Source organism: Bombus pyrosoma, linkage group LG4, assembly GCF_014825855.1.
Source record: "Bombus pyrosoma isolate SC7728 linkage group LG4, ASM1482585v1, whole genome shotgun sequence".
Taxonomy (NCBI): domain Eukaryota; kingdom Metazoa; phylum Arthropoda; class Insecta; order Hymenoptera; family Apidae; genus Bombus; species Bombus pyrosoma.
The window spans coordinates 12,987,558-13,004,260 of NC_057773.1; the positions used below are offsets into that span (position 1 = coordinate 12,987,558).

Below are 16,703 nucleotides of genomic sequence, written 5' to 3' on the forward strand. Positions count from 1 at the left end.
CTGCTGACAACGCGATTCACGGAGTTCCATGGAAGTCGAGGCAGTGAAAGGAAAGATTGGAGAGTAGCTGGCGGGCGAGTACGGCGGCACTGTCGAACAACTTGTGCAGGACAAGGAGAGGAATAGGGCGGTCTTCGTGGCGATTCGTTGACGCAGGGCAAAGAAGTGGCTCATCGTCACGCTGTCTGCCATCTGCGTGCTACTGCCTCTTCAAATGACCGATCCGCAGCGCTTCTGTTACGGGGGTAGGCGCAACATCGCGTGAAAGATCGCGCGAGATAGTCGGGAAAGAGAGGTGAAAAAAGAAATTTCTTCGCCGAGTGGAAACGCGACGGATGTCGTGCGGTTGGGAAAAAATGTGTCGTGCGGTTTTACGAGTATAATTGATGTAAATCGACGATTAGAACCGTCTCTGGTAGTTTTATTCGGTACGATTAATGTAACGAGCAAGATACTAAGATTATGAAGAGTTGAAATTGAATTCCGAGTTGATTTAAATCCAAATGATCATTCTTGAAATTTTGAAATTGATATATAATTGAAAAAGTGATCAATCACAATATTACTTAAAGAATAGTTGATTATATATAGCTTAGCAATTATATAGGCAGGATGCTTCGCGATGAATATTCGCCAAATTACTGGAGAAGTAAAAAGCGCTGATAAAATTGCCTATAATCCGATTTCAAGAGTTATGTATATTATGTTTATGTAAAAGAAGAGTTATGTATGTATGTATGTAGAGCGTTGATTAGAATTATACAAAAATTATAATTGTGAAAATTAGATATATTGTATATAGAAAATATGACCGAATATGAAGCTCCAAAAGGGTGGAATTGATTTAAGGCATTATACTATATAATACTACATAATATACAGAATAAAAGAATAATATGAAGTAACGTGAAAGAATATTTCAAGTGAAGCGAGTGATAGTTTCAGCCTGGCAAAAAGATTTCACGTTGCAACGAATTTTAATTACTGGAATCCACGTACGTTGACTAATTTGAACAAAGCTTTAGAAATGAACGAGATGGCGCGGAGGATATTTTATTTGGATACATACCGTTTGTGTTTATCTTTAAATTGCGATTGTATTGCCAGCTATTGTTCATTGTACCGCTATCAAACGAAGTCGTAATGTTATAAATGATGTATAAACGCGGTACAACTCTGTTATGATTGTAATTTATTATTATACGTCGAATGTATGGGATAAATGTTGACGGATACTGGTTGCTATACAAATAATCGTATATAATTTCGTAACGGTCGTTTCGGAATATTGTGTCCACAGAAATTATTATATATTTAATTTTCAATTCGCTGTCAATGAAATTCGCATTCTGTATTATTAATAATAACCATTGTATTTTTTTTTCGTTCGTTCTATTACTAAATGATAAAGATTTAAAGTTTATGATAAAGCACTGCAAAATGATTAATTCGAGAATTATGGTGCGATTATGATAATCGCTGTACATGTGTTACATTAAGAATCGATGTATTATAGGACTTCTGTGTCCATAAAATCTATAAATACTAATAATAAATGGCGAAGAATTTATAGATATTCGATATTTATGGTTATCATGTAAATTATAAACGCGATTTACGTTATTAGCAATTCATAAAGGATGAATATTAATTCACGAATATCGATTCTTCGATGTTTCAGTTTTCAGTGATACGTCTAGCCGAATATACTCTTTGGTCGTATTCTAGTATTTTCTTAAATTCTACGGATTATTCAAGAACTTTCTATCGTTACGTTTAACATTTCATTGCCTTTGCACGTTCCAGTATTTTTAGTAACGTATTTTACTATATATAAATGAGAAAAAATGATAGAAAAATAAAAGTTTAATTAATATCTGTATATATAATCGTTTTCGGAAACCCATTCTTAATAATTAAAACTATTCTTTATATAAACCAATTTAAACGAACAATTAAGATTTTCATATACGATGAGAAATAAATACCTAGAGTTTTCCTTTACAATCGTATTTTTCACGCATAAGATCTCTTTTTAATCAATCAAACTTATGAGTTTTTAAATATATCTCTGCATCATTACCGCTCACTATCGTGCATATCGAATTTCTGATTAATTTTCGCGACAATCACGCTGTAACGTTTTACCAAAATTGCGTTTGTAAACACAATTTCGTGGAAATAATAATTCGTTACATTTGCGCCGATGAAATTTCAAATATAATTCTCTTGTGCGTTGCAAATATCGTTTCCGGTCGTAATCAATACGACATCGAAACATTTCAACATGATGCGCGTATACATAATACGCGCGTAAAAATAACTAGCCCTCGTTCCTATAATTGAAACAAAGCTTTCCGAACATTTACCAATTTTTCTAACGTAACCTGGCACCGCACGCGTTCTCCAATATCTGAAAAAGAGAAAAAGATGATACAAAACACAGCGTTTTGGAATTTTCAATGTTACACGATACGTAGAAGATACACGGATTATTTATTCCAACAATTTTTACAAGAAGTATTAGCTTGGCCAGTAAATTCATTTGCGTGAAAATAATTTCACGAAAATGTAGTTAAAGCGCTATCGTTACAACGACAAGAAATCGTATTGTACAAAATAACAGGGAATTTATTGTGGTAAATTAAAGTCAGCTTTAATTTCGTATCTCTTGTTGCCTTTTTTACAATTAAAAATGTCAAGAGGATGATATAACGTGTAAAGATCGTGAAAAATTTCACTCGTTACATCATCAAACTTATTACGATATATAATAGAATTTATCGATACTAATTAGTTATAATTTACGAATCGTAAAGTTTCATCGATAACGTTAGTTCGATTCTGCTTTCCTCAATTAAAATATTCTGTCTATTATTTCGAAAGTCGTGCTGTTTCTATTTTTATTCGTACGGTTAAAAATATTTATTCGTTATGTCGTAACAGTCTGTGTAATATAATTTTACCTAAGAAGATAAAAAAACAAGACTTCGAATACATACTTCGATATATCCTGAATAACGAAGAAATATTAATTGGGACATTTCGTTCGAAAGAAGGCAGATTTGTGCAAGAAAGGTGGCAGAATCGTGCAGGTCGTGCCACTTAAATGTGAATGATTAAAACACCGGATGGAATTAAAAAATCTATTAATAAATTGCTTTTAATAGCCAGTACCAGGAAGGTTGCGTCTCCGGTTCTCGGAGATTACGAGTCCTTGAAAAGCCGAAGGGAAACGACGCCACGGCAAAAAGTCTCGATCCGCGCCACTGAACCGTCACCAATGATTGCACAGAATGCCGCACCACGTTTACGCCGTGTGATACGCGTTAACAACGATCCTGTGTTCATTATCTGATTGATGGCGTTCTTGAAGGCAACGCCACCAACCCCAGCCGATGGACCCGTTCCATCAATTTCTGATACGTTCGCCGTTCATTTCGATAATGTTACGTTAATCGCATTAATTCATCGTCTAATTTTCCGACACACTTTTCCACGAACAGTTGATGCGAATCAAACGATAATAAAGGATGGTTGTTCGATACGCCTATGTACCTTTGTTTCGCGCTATTTTAGCAATTTTGATAGTTCGAAGGGAAGATAATGAGTAGAATGGAAGGATTTGTGATTTTAATCAAATACAATCCGTCTTTGTTGAATTTCTATCGAATATTTATATGACAAGGGTTACTCAATGTCGTAAGTCAACTGCGAATGTTTATGCAAATCAATACGAATAAATTCATTTTACCGATACGACTGAAGAAGCGGAATTTACAAACAACAATTTTATAAATTTTATCCAACAAATATTATAACAAGCGCTATGTTATGAATACTTTTAATCGCAAAAATTTGCACAAATTATATTCAGAAGAATTTACATAAATATCGGCGGTATATCTGGTCGTATGTTTCGAGTTGTTCTCTCGATAAGTCGAAATAAACAAGAGGAAACCACCGAAGAGTTATAGGAGAGGGGAGATGGTGTTTTTTTTTTTAGGCAAACAATTTCACGTAGCCGATCGACAGAGGCGTCTATGACGCGAGGAAGAGCCGATTCGAATCGGTACTCGCGTTCTGTCGGCGTGTCTAGAAAACGGGCCGATACGTTCGAAGGATACTGAATCGCGAAGCCGAGACGAATCGATTGCGAAAAAAGCTGTTCGAACCGGTTTCGCGGTTCCGCAAAGTTAAGGAAATTGCGGGACAGATCGGCCACGCATACGGAAACACATCACGGGAACCCCATTATCATTTGCGTACAGGAACTCGATTCTATTAGGTGGTAATATATGTAATGCCCGATTTCTTCCGTCGAAATGAACGCGTGAGTTTGCTTTCAATCAGAATAAGTTCATTATCTTCTTGCTTCGTTGTTAGCCTCTCGATATACATATATTCGTTTATGGCAAGTATAGAGATGTAAAAAACACGTAACGTGCAAAGATATATGGGCAGGAAAATTACTGATAAATATTTGTGGCTAAACAATTCGATATATTTTATTTAGTAGCGGAAAATCAAAGCCTAGTCCACTACTTTATGATCTTTATTTTCCATAAAATTTTAATTTGCGTTCACTCAACTGCGAAGGAAATTTTTGCTCAAGTTTCAATACTTCGGTCGCCCGTAGAAATAAAAATCTGTCCAAACACAGATCGGTTTCTGCTAACAACGACGCTGTGTATCGCAATCGCAAATATTATAGCTATACGACGAATTTGGGATGATAGATTTAACCGAAGAAAAATTTGATTGTTGCCAATATGACGACGTTAAAGCGAAGCGCAACGTTTCGAAGGGGTAGACAGCGTTAACCATGGATCTCCATGGACGTATCATAAAATTTCGGTTCGTTCACATTGTTGCATGGAAAATCTCTCTTCTACCGACTACAAAAGGAATCCTGCTGGGTACGGAGGGGGTGGGTGGTCTACGGTGGCCACCAAAAATTGCAGCCGTTCGTCAAAATTTCGTTTCACACCGTTTCGTTGGTCGCCGCTCACACGGGTCATAGATCTGTGTCGAAACCGAAGTTAATAGACAAAGCATGGGAAAAACATAAATTGTCTCGCCCTCCGTCGAATTTCAATGGCCGTTAAAAATATCGAAGGAATAAACCGATTTATGCACGAAACACAGGGATTTATATAAAGTTCGCGCGGTCATGGTTAAATATTACCCGTAGTCGCGGACATGAGTTATACACTTCGGTTTCTACTTAGTTGCACCAGCCAATTTTTGTTTTCCACTGCGGCACGTTAAACACAAAAGGCTGATTTATAATTCTACTTTTTTTTCCCCCCCCCCCGATGAGGATCGGCCATTGAATACCGCTTTTTCAATGGGTTCAATGGTAATCCCGTTTTCTTGGATTACCGTCGATCCCTTCCACGTCGCTCATCGATCATCTTTCGACTATTCGTGTATAGAATTTTCCTTTATCTTTCTCTCTCTCTCTCTCTGTCTCTCTTTCTCTCTCTTTTTTTTCCCCCGTTTCGATATGTAACTTGGTTATTTCGCGAGGAGAAATCACGTTTGAAGGGGGATCGAAGTTTTTCCAACGGTCGTATTAAAAGAATATTTATACGGTGAAATTGGTTGGTATCGCGCGCTACGAGCGCATCGGCAGAAAGGAATAACATTGGCAGGTATGAGTTTCAGCGAGATTTTTATGTTTTTCACGAAATGTTCGAGGAAACAACGAAAATGATACACGGTGGATTGGAGATCGTAGCGGTAGTGAGCTGAGACTTGGAGAATTTGAATTAAGCCACGCACCGTGCATCTTTATATTTCTAACGAAGCAAAGAAAGATGTAACGTAACGTTCTAATGAGAGATGTAATTTTTAAGATACACTGTAAAATGTTGGGGGAACCCGCTAATGTACCGTCAGCTAATGATAAAGAGAAACAGAAGTAGAAGAATGGAAATTTTTCATTGGAAGGTTGCAAAATTTGCGGAACAACAAATGCTATCCCGCGAACGAATTAAATTATGCAACTATTAAGTCGAACAAGCGGTTTCACCGTCTTTCAGCTTTTTATCGGGAAAACCTTGAGAAATTTTACGCACGATAGGCGTCACGGTATATCGGAGGACATACAATCTATTTACTCGATCGTTCTGCTATACTTTCCCCGCTACTTGTTTAGAGAAAGAGATTAAAAGTTTCGTGAAGATGACAAGATCTCTTCTTACACGCCAATGCAATGATGTTTTCTGCACGATGAGCAATCTGTTTTTTTTTTTTTTATTTAAAAAATGGATAAAGATAATATGGAACGTGTAACGTTACTTCGTTTCCTTTTTGACCGCTTTTTATTTTCTCAACCATTTTACAAATATAATTCTAGTTGTATCGTTCTTCTAGCAAGCTCCATTTTATAATTTCTAAATGGGCTTTAAGACAGCCAACGAGTTAAATAGAGCAAAATTTTGATTATCGCAACACTGGTCATTCCTTGCTATGACATTTTCTTCTCATTTACCGAAAGGAAAGATACCGAAAACGGAGATAGAATCAGCTACTGAACCAGTTACCAACGGCATTCGTCTTCGATACTTTTATGAATATATCATAGTATACTTTTTCAATTGAAAAAGACTCTACTTGATTTTATGGACAATCGAATAAACGTAACAAGTTGTATCGAGCTTCGTGATTGTCGGAGGAACGATTGGTTTGATTTGACAATTTTAGCAGTTGTAATGTCCGATAAAAATTGTTTACTCTGTCTTTTATAGAAGAGAAATTGTCTGTCGTTCAATACTGATATTCACAAAGTAGTTAAAAATAAATAATCTTCTAAATACTAAAAACAAAGTTACTATTCGTTCATCCAAGAAATTCGATCATCCAAATTATTGGATGTGCCGCAATTAATTTCAAATAATCAACATTTTACTATACGATTCTTCTAAGACTAACGTAAACTCCTGCTCGTTAATAGCAATTATACACATAATCCTTGCCTATTTGCATTGATTAGTCATCGTAACGTAGTCATCCTACGCAGATGAACGACAACCTCGTCTGGAATTATCACCAGTTTCCCATTCTGACGTCAAATTCGACGAACGATTACACGCGTACAGCAGCGTGTAGCGATTCGTATAGGCCAGGCGGATCAGACTCACGCGGCATGGCATTTCCTCTTCGCTTCGTTCCTTCGAAGGACTTTCGTTTCTCGGATTAATGGTCGTGCGTGCGTGAAACGGCCAAAGGAAGGGGGGGAAAAAAAAGCAAGAGGGAGAAAGAAGGGAGAAGGATAGGCGGAATGGACGAAAGCTTCTCCGCCACCGGTCCAGTTTTTGCGGCTTTTAGAACGCAAAAATACCATTACGCCTGGCCTGCACGCAGAATGCTTGGAAAGCGCCCGCGGCCTTTTTCTACGTGCAATAATTATAATCATTCGAGACGCGCTTAGGGCCCCGGAACGCATCCGACAGCTGGAATTCTCAACGTCGTCCGACTCTTTCTGCGACAAGAAGGCCAACTGCAAGGGAATTCGGTGTTAGAGTCGCTGAAATCCTGGTATTACCGATGAACAGAACGGTCAACGATTGAAATCGTAATCGGCGAGGCTTTTGAGACGTTAGAAATTTTGATTTTTATTTTGGAAAATAGATTTGTCGTATTTGATCGCGCGTAATGGTATCTGACAGTAAGTATATCTTAGCTAGACTTTAAACAAAGTAACGAGTGGAGTGCAAATGTTTATGCGAATTTATATTTCTCTATATGTTAAGGTATGTTAACCCTTTCGGGACACGCGCACTTGTGTGACGCAATAGTTGCTTTTCACAGCCACACGTATGCCACTTTAAAAGCCGGCTTGGATCGTCTGCCTGTCGTTTAAATATCGGTAAAAATATATCAGGTTGTCCGAAAAGTTTCTTTCGTTCCATAAGGCGATAATAGATGAAGAACAATTTCTGTTTTATATTATTTTATTGAATTGCGTGTGATCCATTTCGTTCTATTTCTATTATTATGTTCGCGCGTAATTCGATAAACTAGTATAAAACGAAAAACATTTCGGACAACTTAATATTTCGTTCGAAACTTGGCCTGTAAACAACAATTTTTCCCTTGAACGGTGGTAGCGAGAAGATTAAGTTTATTTGATATTAATATATATGAATCGTTGTGATTTATAAATTGTATATGAAATTCAAACGAATGAAATTGAACGAAAGTGAAAAATTATATGTGGGGATAAAATGTATTACTGTTTCTCGTTTTGTATTTAATTTACAAATATTAATATGATATCGCGGAATATGTAAAAACACTTTAATATAAAATGAACATTTCTATCATTGGAACAGCTGTTTTCTGCTTCGAAAATTATCGATTAAACTGGGACGGCAGATTTCAATAAAATATCCGATTCAAAAGTAGTTCCCGACCATTCTATCGCACGTCTCACTTGCGCGAATCTAACGTTATTAAATCTTTGAATACTTAATGACACACTCTGGTCGTAAAATTCTTCATCGAAGTATTGTCACAAAATTCAATCGGAAAATTGGATTCTTATTGACAGAGGAGCATGGAAATTACCAAGAGAACTGGATTTATCGATTAGAAACGCTTTCGTGTCAATTTCAATAGAAAAATCTCATTACGAAATCTCTTAATCGTAAAGTAAATTCTACCTACCGTTCGGGCTAACTATGTACTCGACTCGTTAACTCGCTGTTAACATTTTAATTATTCTACGTGCACGTAGAATCTTTGATTCTTAATAAGCTTTGAAATCGCCTGCTCCCACAGAAGTCGGTAAAAAACGCTTTATTAAGAGGTTGTAACAAAATAAAACAGGTAACTTACTCTGTGGAAATATCCAGACAATGAATGAGCGAAGAAATCTGCTTTCGTAGTAATTTACAGAGGATAACAGTACGGCTGCGTTTATAGTAAAAGCAGAAAAGAAGGAAATTGTCCGACCGCTGAGTAAGAAAAAAATACGCTTCTACTGTAATGAGAGAAAGAATGTTTCATCACTGCCATCTTTCTCTTGCATTAACCTTGCCAGTTTATTTTTATCATCTGATTTATTACTACATTATCGATATCATTGTAGTATTAATTATTACAGTATGCTGTAAGATTTCTTCAAAATAAACGGTACACTGCTTTGTATAATCGAAGATCACAACTCCAATGTCAAATATTATCTACAAAATAAATAAATTCACGGGGTTACCGCATCGGATTACTCTATCAATGGAAATAGCAATAAAAAGCAATTATGCAAATACGGTAATACGTAGCAACTGCTCAAAGACGAAACATCTAACCGGATTATAAATCAAATCCGACGTTCGATCCGTGATGCGGATAAAAACAAAAAGGTCGTGTTCAACTATCTACCGCTAAAAGATAAGACCGGAAGACGAAAGAGTAAGCCTAACTAATGACACTTGAGTAACGAACTAACGACACGATGGCAATCCAAAATCTCAAACATACACGAATTAATTCAGGGCTTGATCCTTAAACTAAAGGACAACGAAATAAATAGCAGTGATCAAGTAGTCATAACTAAACGTAGAATCGGTCAGATAAAGCTTACCCGTGATCACCTAATGGATAAATACCACCGAAGAATCCAGTACACCGTTTACCATCGAACACGTATTATATAACTGCGTCAAGTTGGATAACTTCAAGTTGAATAACTAGATACACTAGCAATGTCGACATTAAGGTAATGTCAATAAACCTAGCACGCACGCAGAAATCAATCGACCGTTTGAAAAAACAATCGTTCTACTCCGAGATCTGATGTTAACGTGACCTTATTTGAATATACGTAAGTCCTGCCTTTATCCCTATACAATGAACGAACTCTATGTACTATGTAATAACTACATGAAAGAAGAAAGTAATGTACACGCATGTATCTGTAATTCGTGTTGCTAATAGCTTCAGCAGCTGATGCGGCATTAATTAAGAAACAAAAAAGAAGATTTCTTCAATTAATTTTTTGTTAAACGTGACTTGACATATTCCCTAAGAAGGTAATTAATTTTCTCTGTTATAATTATATTTTATTTTGTTTTGTTTTGTGTATTTTATATATAAATTCCATTGGAATATTTAAACATTACTTAGAAGCTTGGATATATAAATTTAATTAGAAAATCTTCGTAAGATGTTAGAAATATGTTTAGATAATTTTGCGGAAGAAATTGTTTTGGAGAATATTTTAATATTTCCTTTACTTTTCCGAGAATTTAAACATAGCTCGAATTAAAAAATCAGGTTAACGTTACTGAACTTAGATAACTATGAAACTTAGATAAAAATGCTACTGATAAACCAATAGACTAAACGTATACAATTACAATTGAATTTTATTTTTGTACAATGTACATATATATGCGTCTTCGTTAAATGCCTCTTGTTAAAATCGCGTTTGAAAAATGTTTTTACCTTCGGAAATTAGAAAATACAATTAAAATTACAATTTTATTTCTCGATTTTTACTAAATCGATATTAAATATTCGAATGGTAAAGTATGAATTATGAAAAATTGTAGTACATTACACGTGGAATAATTCGCAGTACTTGTAAACAAAAACTATGGAGCAAATTCATCCCAAGAATGTTTGTATTTGGCGAGAACTCACGGTAGCACCGAAAATCTTTCGAAAGACGTTGACGCACTGTGAGTTAATTACACGAATTACGTTCAAGGCTCCTAAGGAAACCTTGAACCGTGCGCCTTCTCTTCGTTCGCGAGAACACTGTTCCCCGACAGCTATGTAACTTTAATAATCCTCCATGCAAAATGTTCGCCCGCGAGCAAAAGTGACAATTATTCTGCTTCTTACAACAGGCCGTAGCTTTTTCTTTTCCTTAATTGTTTGATGCATTACAAAGATACGAAAAATGAAATAGCTGTTTTACGTTTTTCAAGCGAAAATCACAAAGTCCCTGTCTGTCCTTTTATGGTTAATAAAGTATACTATTTAAATTAATTAGCGAAATACGAAGCGTGGAACGTTAAATTGCGAGTTAATTAATAAAATATAACGTGAAACATTTTTTAATCGTCGTTATCATGTATCGTAATAACAAGAATATAATGTATATTGCTTATGTAATTTTGTTTAAAGAAATTTCTCTTGTCTAATGGAGCAGTTACGAAACGTGGATCGATATAACTTTTCCTATCCATTTTTAATTTACAACCGTCTTACTTATGACTTATTTCTAATGTTATTTACTGGACAGATTAATGGCTTAATTACTGAATACTTAATTAAGAGTCAATTATGCAATTTATATAACGCTTCATTTACATCTCATACGATTAATTACTTCTATGTTTTCTACGTAACTTTCATTCGTATCTTCGTAACAAGATGCAATGAAAAATATCGAATGAAAGCATACCAAAAATATATTATTATTTAGATTATCATTTATCGATGAAACCTTTTCTAATCTCGTTTCCTGTTCACTTGACAACAGAGTACGTATCGGACGAAAGTATAATCGTATCGTGTTTGTTCGCTAAATGGAACCGATCGTTGAGCATTAAACCCATCTAGCGTTATGTTCTGCGACAAGTTTGGCAACTGTTTTCAGCTAGGTATCGATCACGAAGTTTGACCTGGCATGCTGAAACGATATGCGTCGGAGAACAATGCGGCAAAAGATTCATTGGAGTCACATGTAAATTTGAGGAAACGTCATTGTTAACGAGAGACGTTCGTCATGTTATTTACGAGCCTGTTTTCAATTTTCAACTTCTCGGTTGATAAAAAGTGATGAAAATAGTTGTATAAGAAAATTGTCTTCTCTCTAATAAACTTGTCTCCAGGCAATCGTTATTTGAGGAATTTAGCCTGGTAATATTTTTGTTTGGCGACTATCTCGGCATAATAGTTTCATAACGAGTTAAAATATTTTCACGATAAACAGATCGATTCATAATATTTACATAGTAAACAGTTTGCGATATTTTTATAGTAACTAGTTTGATATGGAAATATTTTTATAGCAACCAGTGCAGTACAGTAATGTTTCTACGCTCTCCATATTCGATAATGTTTCATCGTTGCATTAATCTGTTTGTTAAACTTTCGCTTATTTATCGTTGTCTATTAGCTTTTCCAGAAGCATAGAAATTGAAAATAATCACATTTCCATAAAGGACATTTTCGTGACTTGATATTTCACGAATTAAAGATGAATAGACGCTATTGTACAGTATTTTTTCCATACTTCTTCTTTCGATTCGATATTTTCTTTATACTTTATATATTATTAGCATGGATATCCTAAATTTTACTACCATCATCTAATAAGCAGTAACATAATATAATACTGAAACAACATAAATCATCGTCGACTAGTTGACGACTCCATTAATAATAAATTACAGAATCCATCAGATAACGTGGTTGATATGTTTCTTTTAGAAAATATCCGTAGAAAATAATATAGAATCTATGAACGTAAGCGTATACATGCTTTCATAGATACAATGTAACGTAGTACTGTTGATATTTGATACTTGAATAGGTAATGAAAAGCGATTAGATTGATTATGTTAACAGTTGTCAGTGTTAATAACAGGCAATTAGAGATTAATCAAACCGCAGGCGCAGGTTCAGCTTTTCATCTGTCCGTCACTAAGATGCGTTACATCATGTTACATATAGCTGAATCTGGATTCAGTCAAAGTGATTGCTTAATTAATTTAACGGTACAGTTGGCGCATTTATCTTGTATCTAGATAAAACGACATGCCGTGGTGCATTTTAATTAAGCCTCGACGCCATGAATGAATCAGAAAGTGGACCTCAAATGACGTGTCACTCGGTAGAATGTTTTGTTAATAACATTCGTATTTTTTTTTTTAGCGTAGGCATGTTACAAGTATCGTTTTATTGCTCAAAGAAAAGATTAAGATACTCTTGTGTACGAGTATCAGTAAAATAGACATTTTTTATCATATTTATTATATTTATTCTATTCTAATTTACCAATGATAATATCAGTGAATTAAAGTTACAGACTTGTTCTCCATTTTACTTTGGCAAGACGATATACAAATTATTGCATTCTTCGACAATATTGCGCCTACGCCAACTATCGCATAGTATTTCCGTTAGTATTGAACACGATAAACAAGACTTCGATAGTACGGAAATCGGGCGAAATGTTCTTCCCTAAAACAAACTTCCATTTACGTACTTTCGTCCGTTTCGTAGCGGCACATGAGTTACATCGTTGTTTTTCCTCGCAGTGTCAAGATCGTTAGGATACACGTAATGTAAGAATAAATAAACTCCGAGCAAAACAATGTTGCCGCTACGTGCAACCGTCGAACAAAGACGAATTTGAATTTTCTCCCCCGACTCTGCCCGAACCAGTATAAATAAATGAGGTACAGTCAGTTGTCAATCAGTTATCAACGAATTATCGATTTAATTAAGGAGTCATTAGCGATCCCACTTTACGACTTATGCACAGTCTTAGCGAATCTATTAGTACGAGCGTCTTTGCGAACATTATTTGTATACTAATTAATCATTTTAAATATATTCGACGGTTTCAACAACGAGCAATCTCGTCCAACCAACCATCCTCTACACATAAACCTCATACAGTTTAAATATCTTCGAAGTGGAAACATTCTGTAAATATGTCATCTGCTACTTTCATAAATTTCAATAAATCACAACCTTATAATCGCCTTTAAACTCCATGCATACGCAAATATACGCAAACTACTTCGCTACGCGTACTGTTGAAAAAAACTGTCTCCAAAAACCGAAACGTACCAAAAGAAGAAGAAAAAGAAAATTAAAATTTTCCAAGAAAAACATGAAAACGCAATCAAGAACGGTGGAAGTAACAAGCACATACACACACACACACACACACACACACACGTATACGGTGGCAGATGGACAAACTAATTTCTCCCGGCAGTAATTTTGCCTGACTCACGGTCCACCGGTAATAAGGATAATAACGACGCTGTCCGTAACACACCTAACGCGCTGTAACATTATAATAAAACGCATATACGCAACACGCGTAACGTGCGCCTCTTTCCTCGGAACATTTCGTAACTGGAGCAAACGTTCGAGCTCTCTCCTTTTGCCTCCTTTGAAAAAGAATCGATCGCGGCTTAGAGATAGTGGAAGCATTGAAAATAGCGTAGACGAACGAAACGGGGATCACCATTTTGCGTCCCTCTTGAAACGAGCTATCGGCCAACAGCAGACTGCATTGCATCGCGTGTCCGCCCGAGCACACAAGAGATCCTGCGAGGGCGAACCGAGCGGTCTCGGTTGCTGCGTGGTCGAAGGACACGACCGTTATATATTAGGTTAGGTATACTAACCAGCGCAGATAGGATAAAACGAGTCAACGGCCCGTGCCATTCTTTCGCCGCGAGGTCATTCAAGGATTTCTCGTCCTTTCGAAAAGCTGTATCTATCCTTGGCGGAGTTTTTTGAGCTTGAAGATTGGCAGTGTATGTTGCACGAGCGTTGTTCGCCAAATATTTAGAAGGAAAAGCGTGCAGGATGACAAGAGGGTGAAGACGAATTTATAGAAATTAGAGTGGTTGAGTTAAGGGGGTGAGCAACGGTTTATTACAACGTTGTATTTTGATACTTAATTCTTTTAACAGGTCAACAGCCATACGAATGTTATGTTTTACTCTGAGCATCAAACGTTCGGATATTATACATTGATATTTAATTTCACGTTGCAGTAAAATTTTGTTGTTGCACGTACGTATTGTTGAATAGCGTATTTTTATTAATTCGCGATCTATTTTAATAGCAACGTTGATTACTAGCGACTATCGTGGCATTCAGTGTGCTAAATTTCATAAAATTACAGAATCTAGATGGAAAGGAAAATATTAAACGAATCCTTGCAATTCTCTTTTATAGTCACAATGTTAAAGAGCTGGAGTTTTCAATGCAAACCGATTGGAAAGAAATTGTAAATGAAACGTTGCGCTGTAATATTCAGCCATAATGGATTTAATGATAGAACTGAACAAAGAATGGACGAAATGACTCACTAATAATCCCGATGGCTGCCACTTGAAGTTTTATATTGCAAAGTATATGAACAAATACCTGTATTGTAAAATATGTGGCTTGCATTTTTCTTCTTATAAATATTTTTATATATAAATTTCACTTTGATCTTATTAATACAATCTAATATATACGTTTTCATATATATCGTCCCAGTTTAATTATATTCGTCTATATATAGTATATAATATGTAGGTACTCGTACATTAAAAGTTGGCAGTTGTAATGTTAGCGGTTGGATTTGAGGGTTTAATGGGATTGTAATGGTAGTACGGTTTGTTGCTGTTTATGCGAATATGTAAATAAGGAATGATACGTATGATACATAATAAGGATAAGTGGTACGTTCAGACAGTGCTTTTCGCGTATAAAACGAAGGAGTGTACATAGGTAGAAACAGATGTTAAACGTTCTTCAGATTAAATTAGGCTAATTACACACTGCAAGAGGAATAAATATGACTCGAAGGAACTAAAGTATCGAACTACATATTGAAGACAACGTACGAATTTATTTCGTTATTAGCATATAAATGCAGTAAGTCGTGATGTAATTTATGTTATATCATTTACAACGAATAATATAAAAGTAACGATATTCCAGATCGACGCATACAAATGAATTTGCACGATAATTTATCCTAAGCAGCTAAAAAATCAATCTTGTACGTATCTTTTTCAATTCTCTTTCAAATTAGAAATAGCAAATTAGCGTTAGAAATTTAGAAGATTTCAAGGTTATCATTTCTGATTCTAAATTTCGGTCTTAAGAAAGGTACTACAATTAGCTTCAGTTTTCGATACATCAAAATAGTATTCTTTCTTAAAATTATCCAATAAAACATAGAAATTGCAAATCAGGATCGATGAGATATCTTCTTTGATCTAAACTAATTGAAATGAAAATATTCGAATAATTTACTCTAAAATTTAAAATAGCCTATAATCTTCTAAAGTCATTAAAAAAAATATTACGACTCAAGTACGAAACTATATTAAATAGTTTTACAAGTATTGCAAATTAAGTCCTCTTAGAAGCTACGTCGTGCATCCTCGACGTTCCAAGACGTCAAAAATCAAGCGGATGTTCTGAAAGACTGTCCTGAAGTTATACATGTATCCGATTTTAATGGAACCGTATACGCCTCGTCGATCAACGAAACGCATTCACGCATACCATTTTCAGCGAGAGAAGACGAAGCAGAATTGCCGCCATTGCGTCTCTCACGCAACATTAGCTATTCAAACGCAGACCCGGAGAGTTTCGAGCCGACTCGGCTGAATTTTTCGTTTTTAAACACAGCCTCTTCTATCCGTGGCCCCGAGCGATCGCTCTCGACGTCCAGACTGTCTCAAAATCGTTTACGATCATCGCTTTCACCTGCGGCAGGCCATTCTTTCGCCAGTTTCGCCCTCGAAACTGATCCTCTTTGGCTACCAAACTGACGATCGTTTCCACTGAACTAGGAAAAGTTTCTTGAAACGAAGTCCCTCGGAAGAGAGGCACGGAACATCTTCCAGGGATTTGGAGAGTTCGTGAAATACCGCAGGAATCTGTGATGGTTGCTTTATTGGAATATTGGTAGAAGAATCTCCTAATAA

The 16,703-nt window shown here is 35.8% G+C and overlaps 1 protein-coding gene across 15 annotated transcripts in view; it reads left to right on the forward strand.

Annotated features, from left to right (window-relative positions):
- The window catches only part of LOC122566686, a 116,154-nt gene that overhangs the window by 22,805 nt on the left and 76,646 nt on the right, over positions 1 to 16,703 (forward strand). For 2 of the 15 annotated variants that reach the window (XM_043724307.1, XM_043724302.1), the window contains exon 3: positions 14,682 to 14,832. The exons of 12 other annotated variants lie outside the window; for them this stretch is intronic. In XM_043724307.1, coding sequence (XP_043580242.1) covers positions 14,682 to 14,716 — 35 coding nt within the window. In that variant the 3' untranslated portion in view covers positions 14,717 to 14,832. Of the gene's footprint in view, positions 1 to 14,681; positions 14,833 to 14,949; positions 15,072 to 16,703 lie in introns of those variants that run through there. One more of the 15 variants, XM_043724306.1, reaches the window with a different exon arrangement.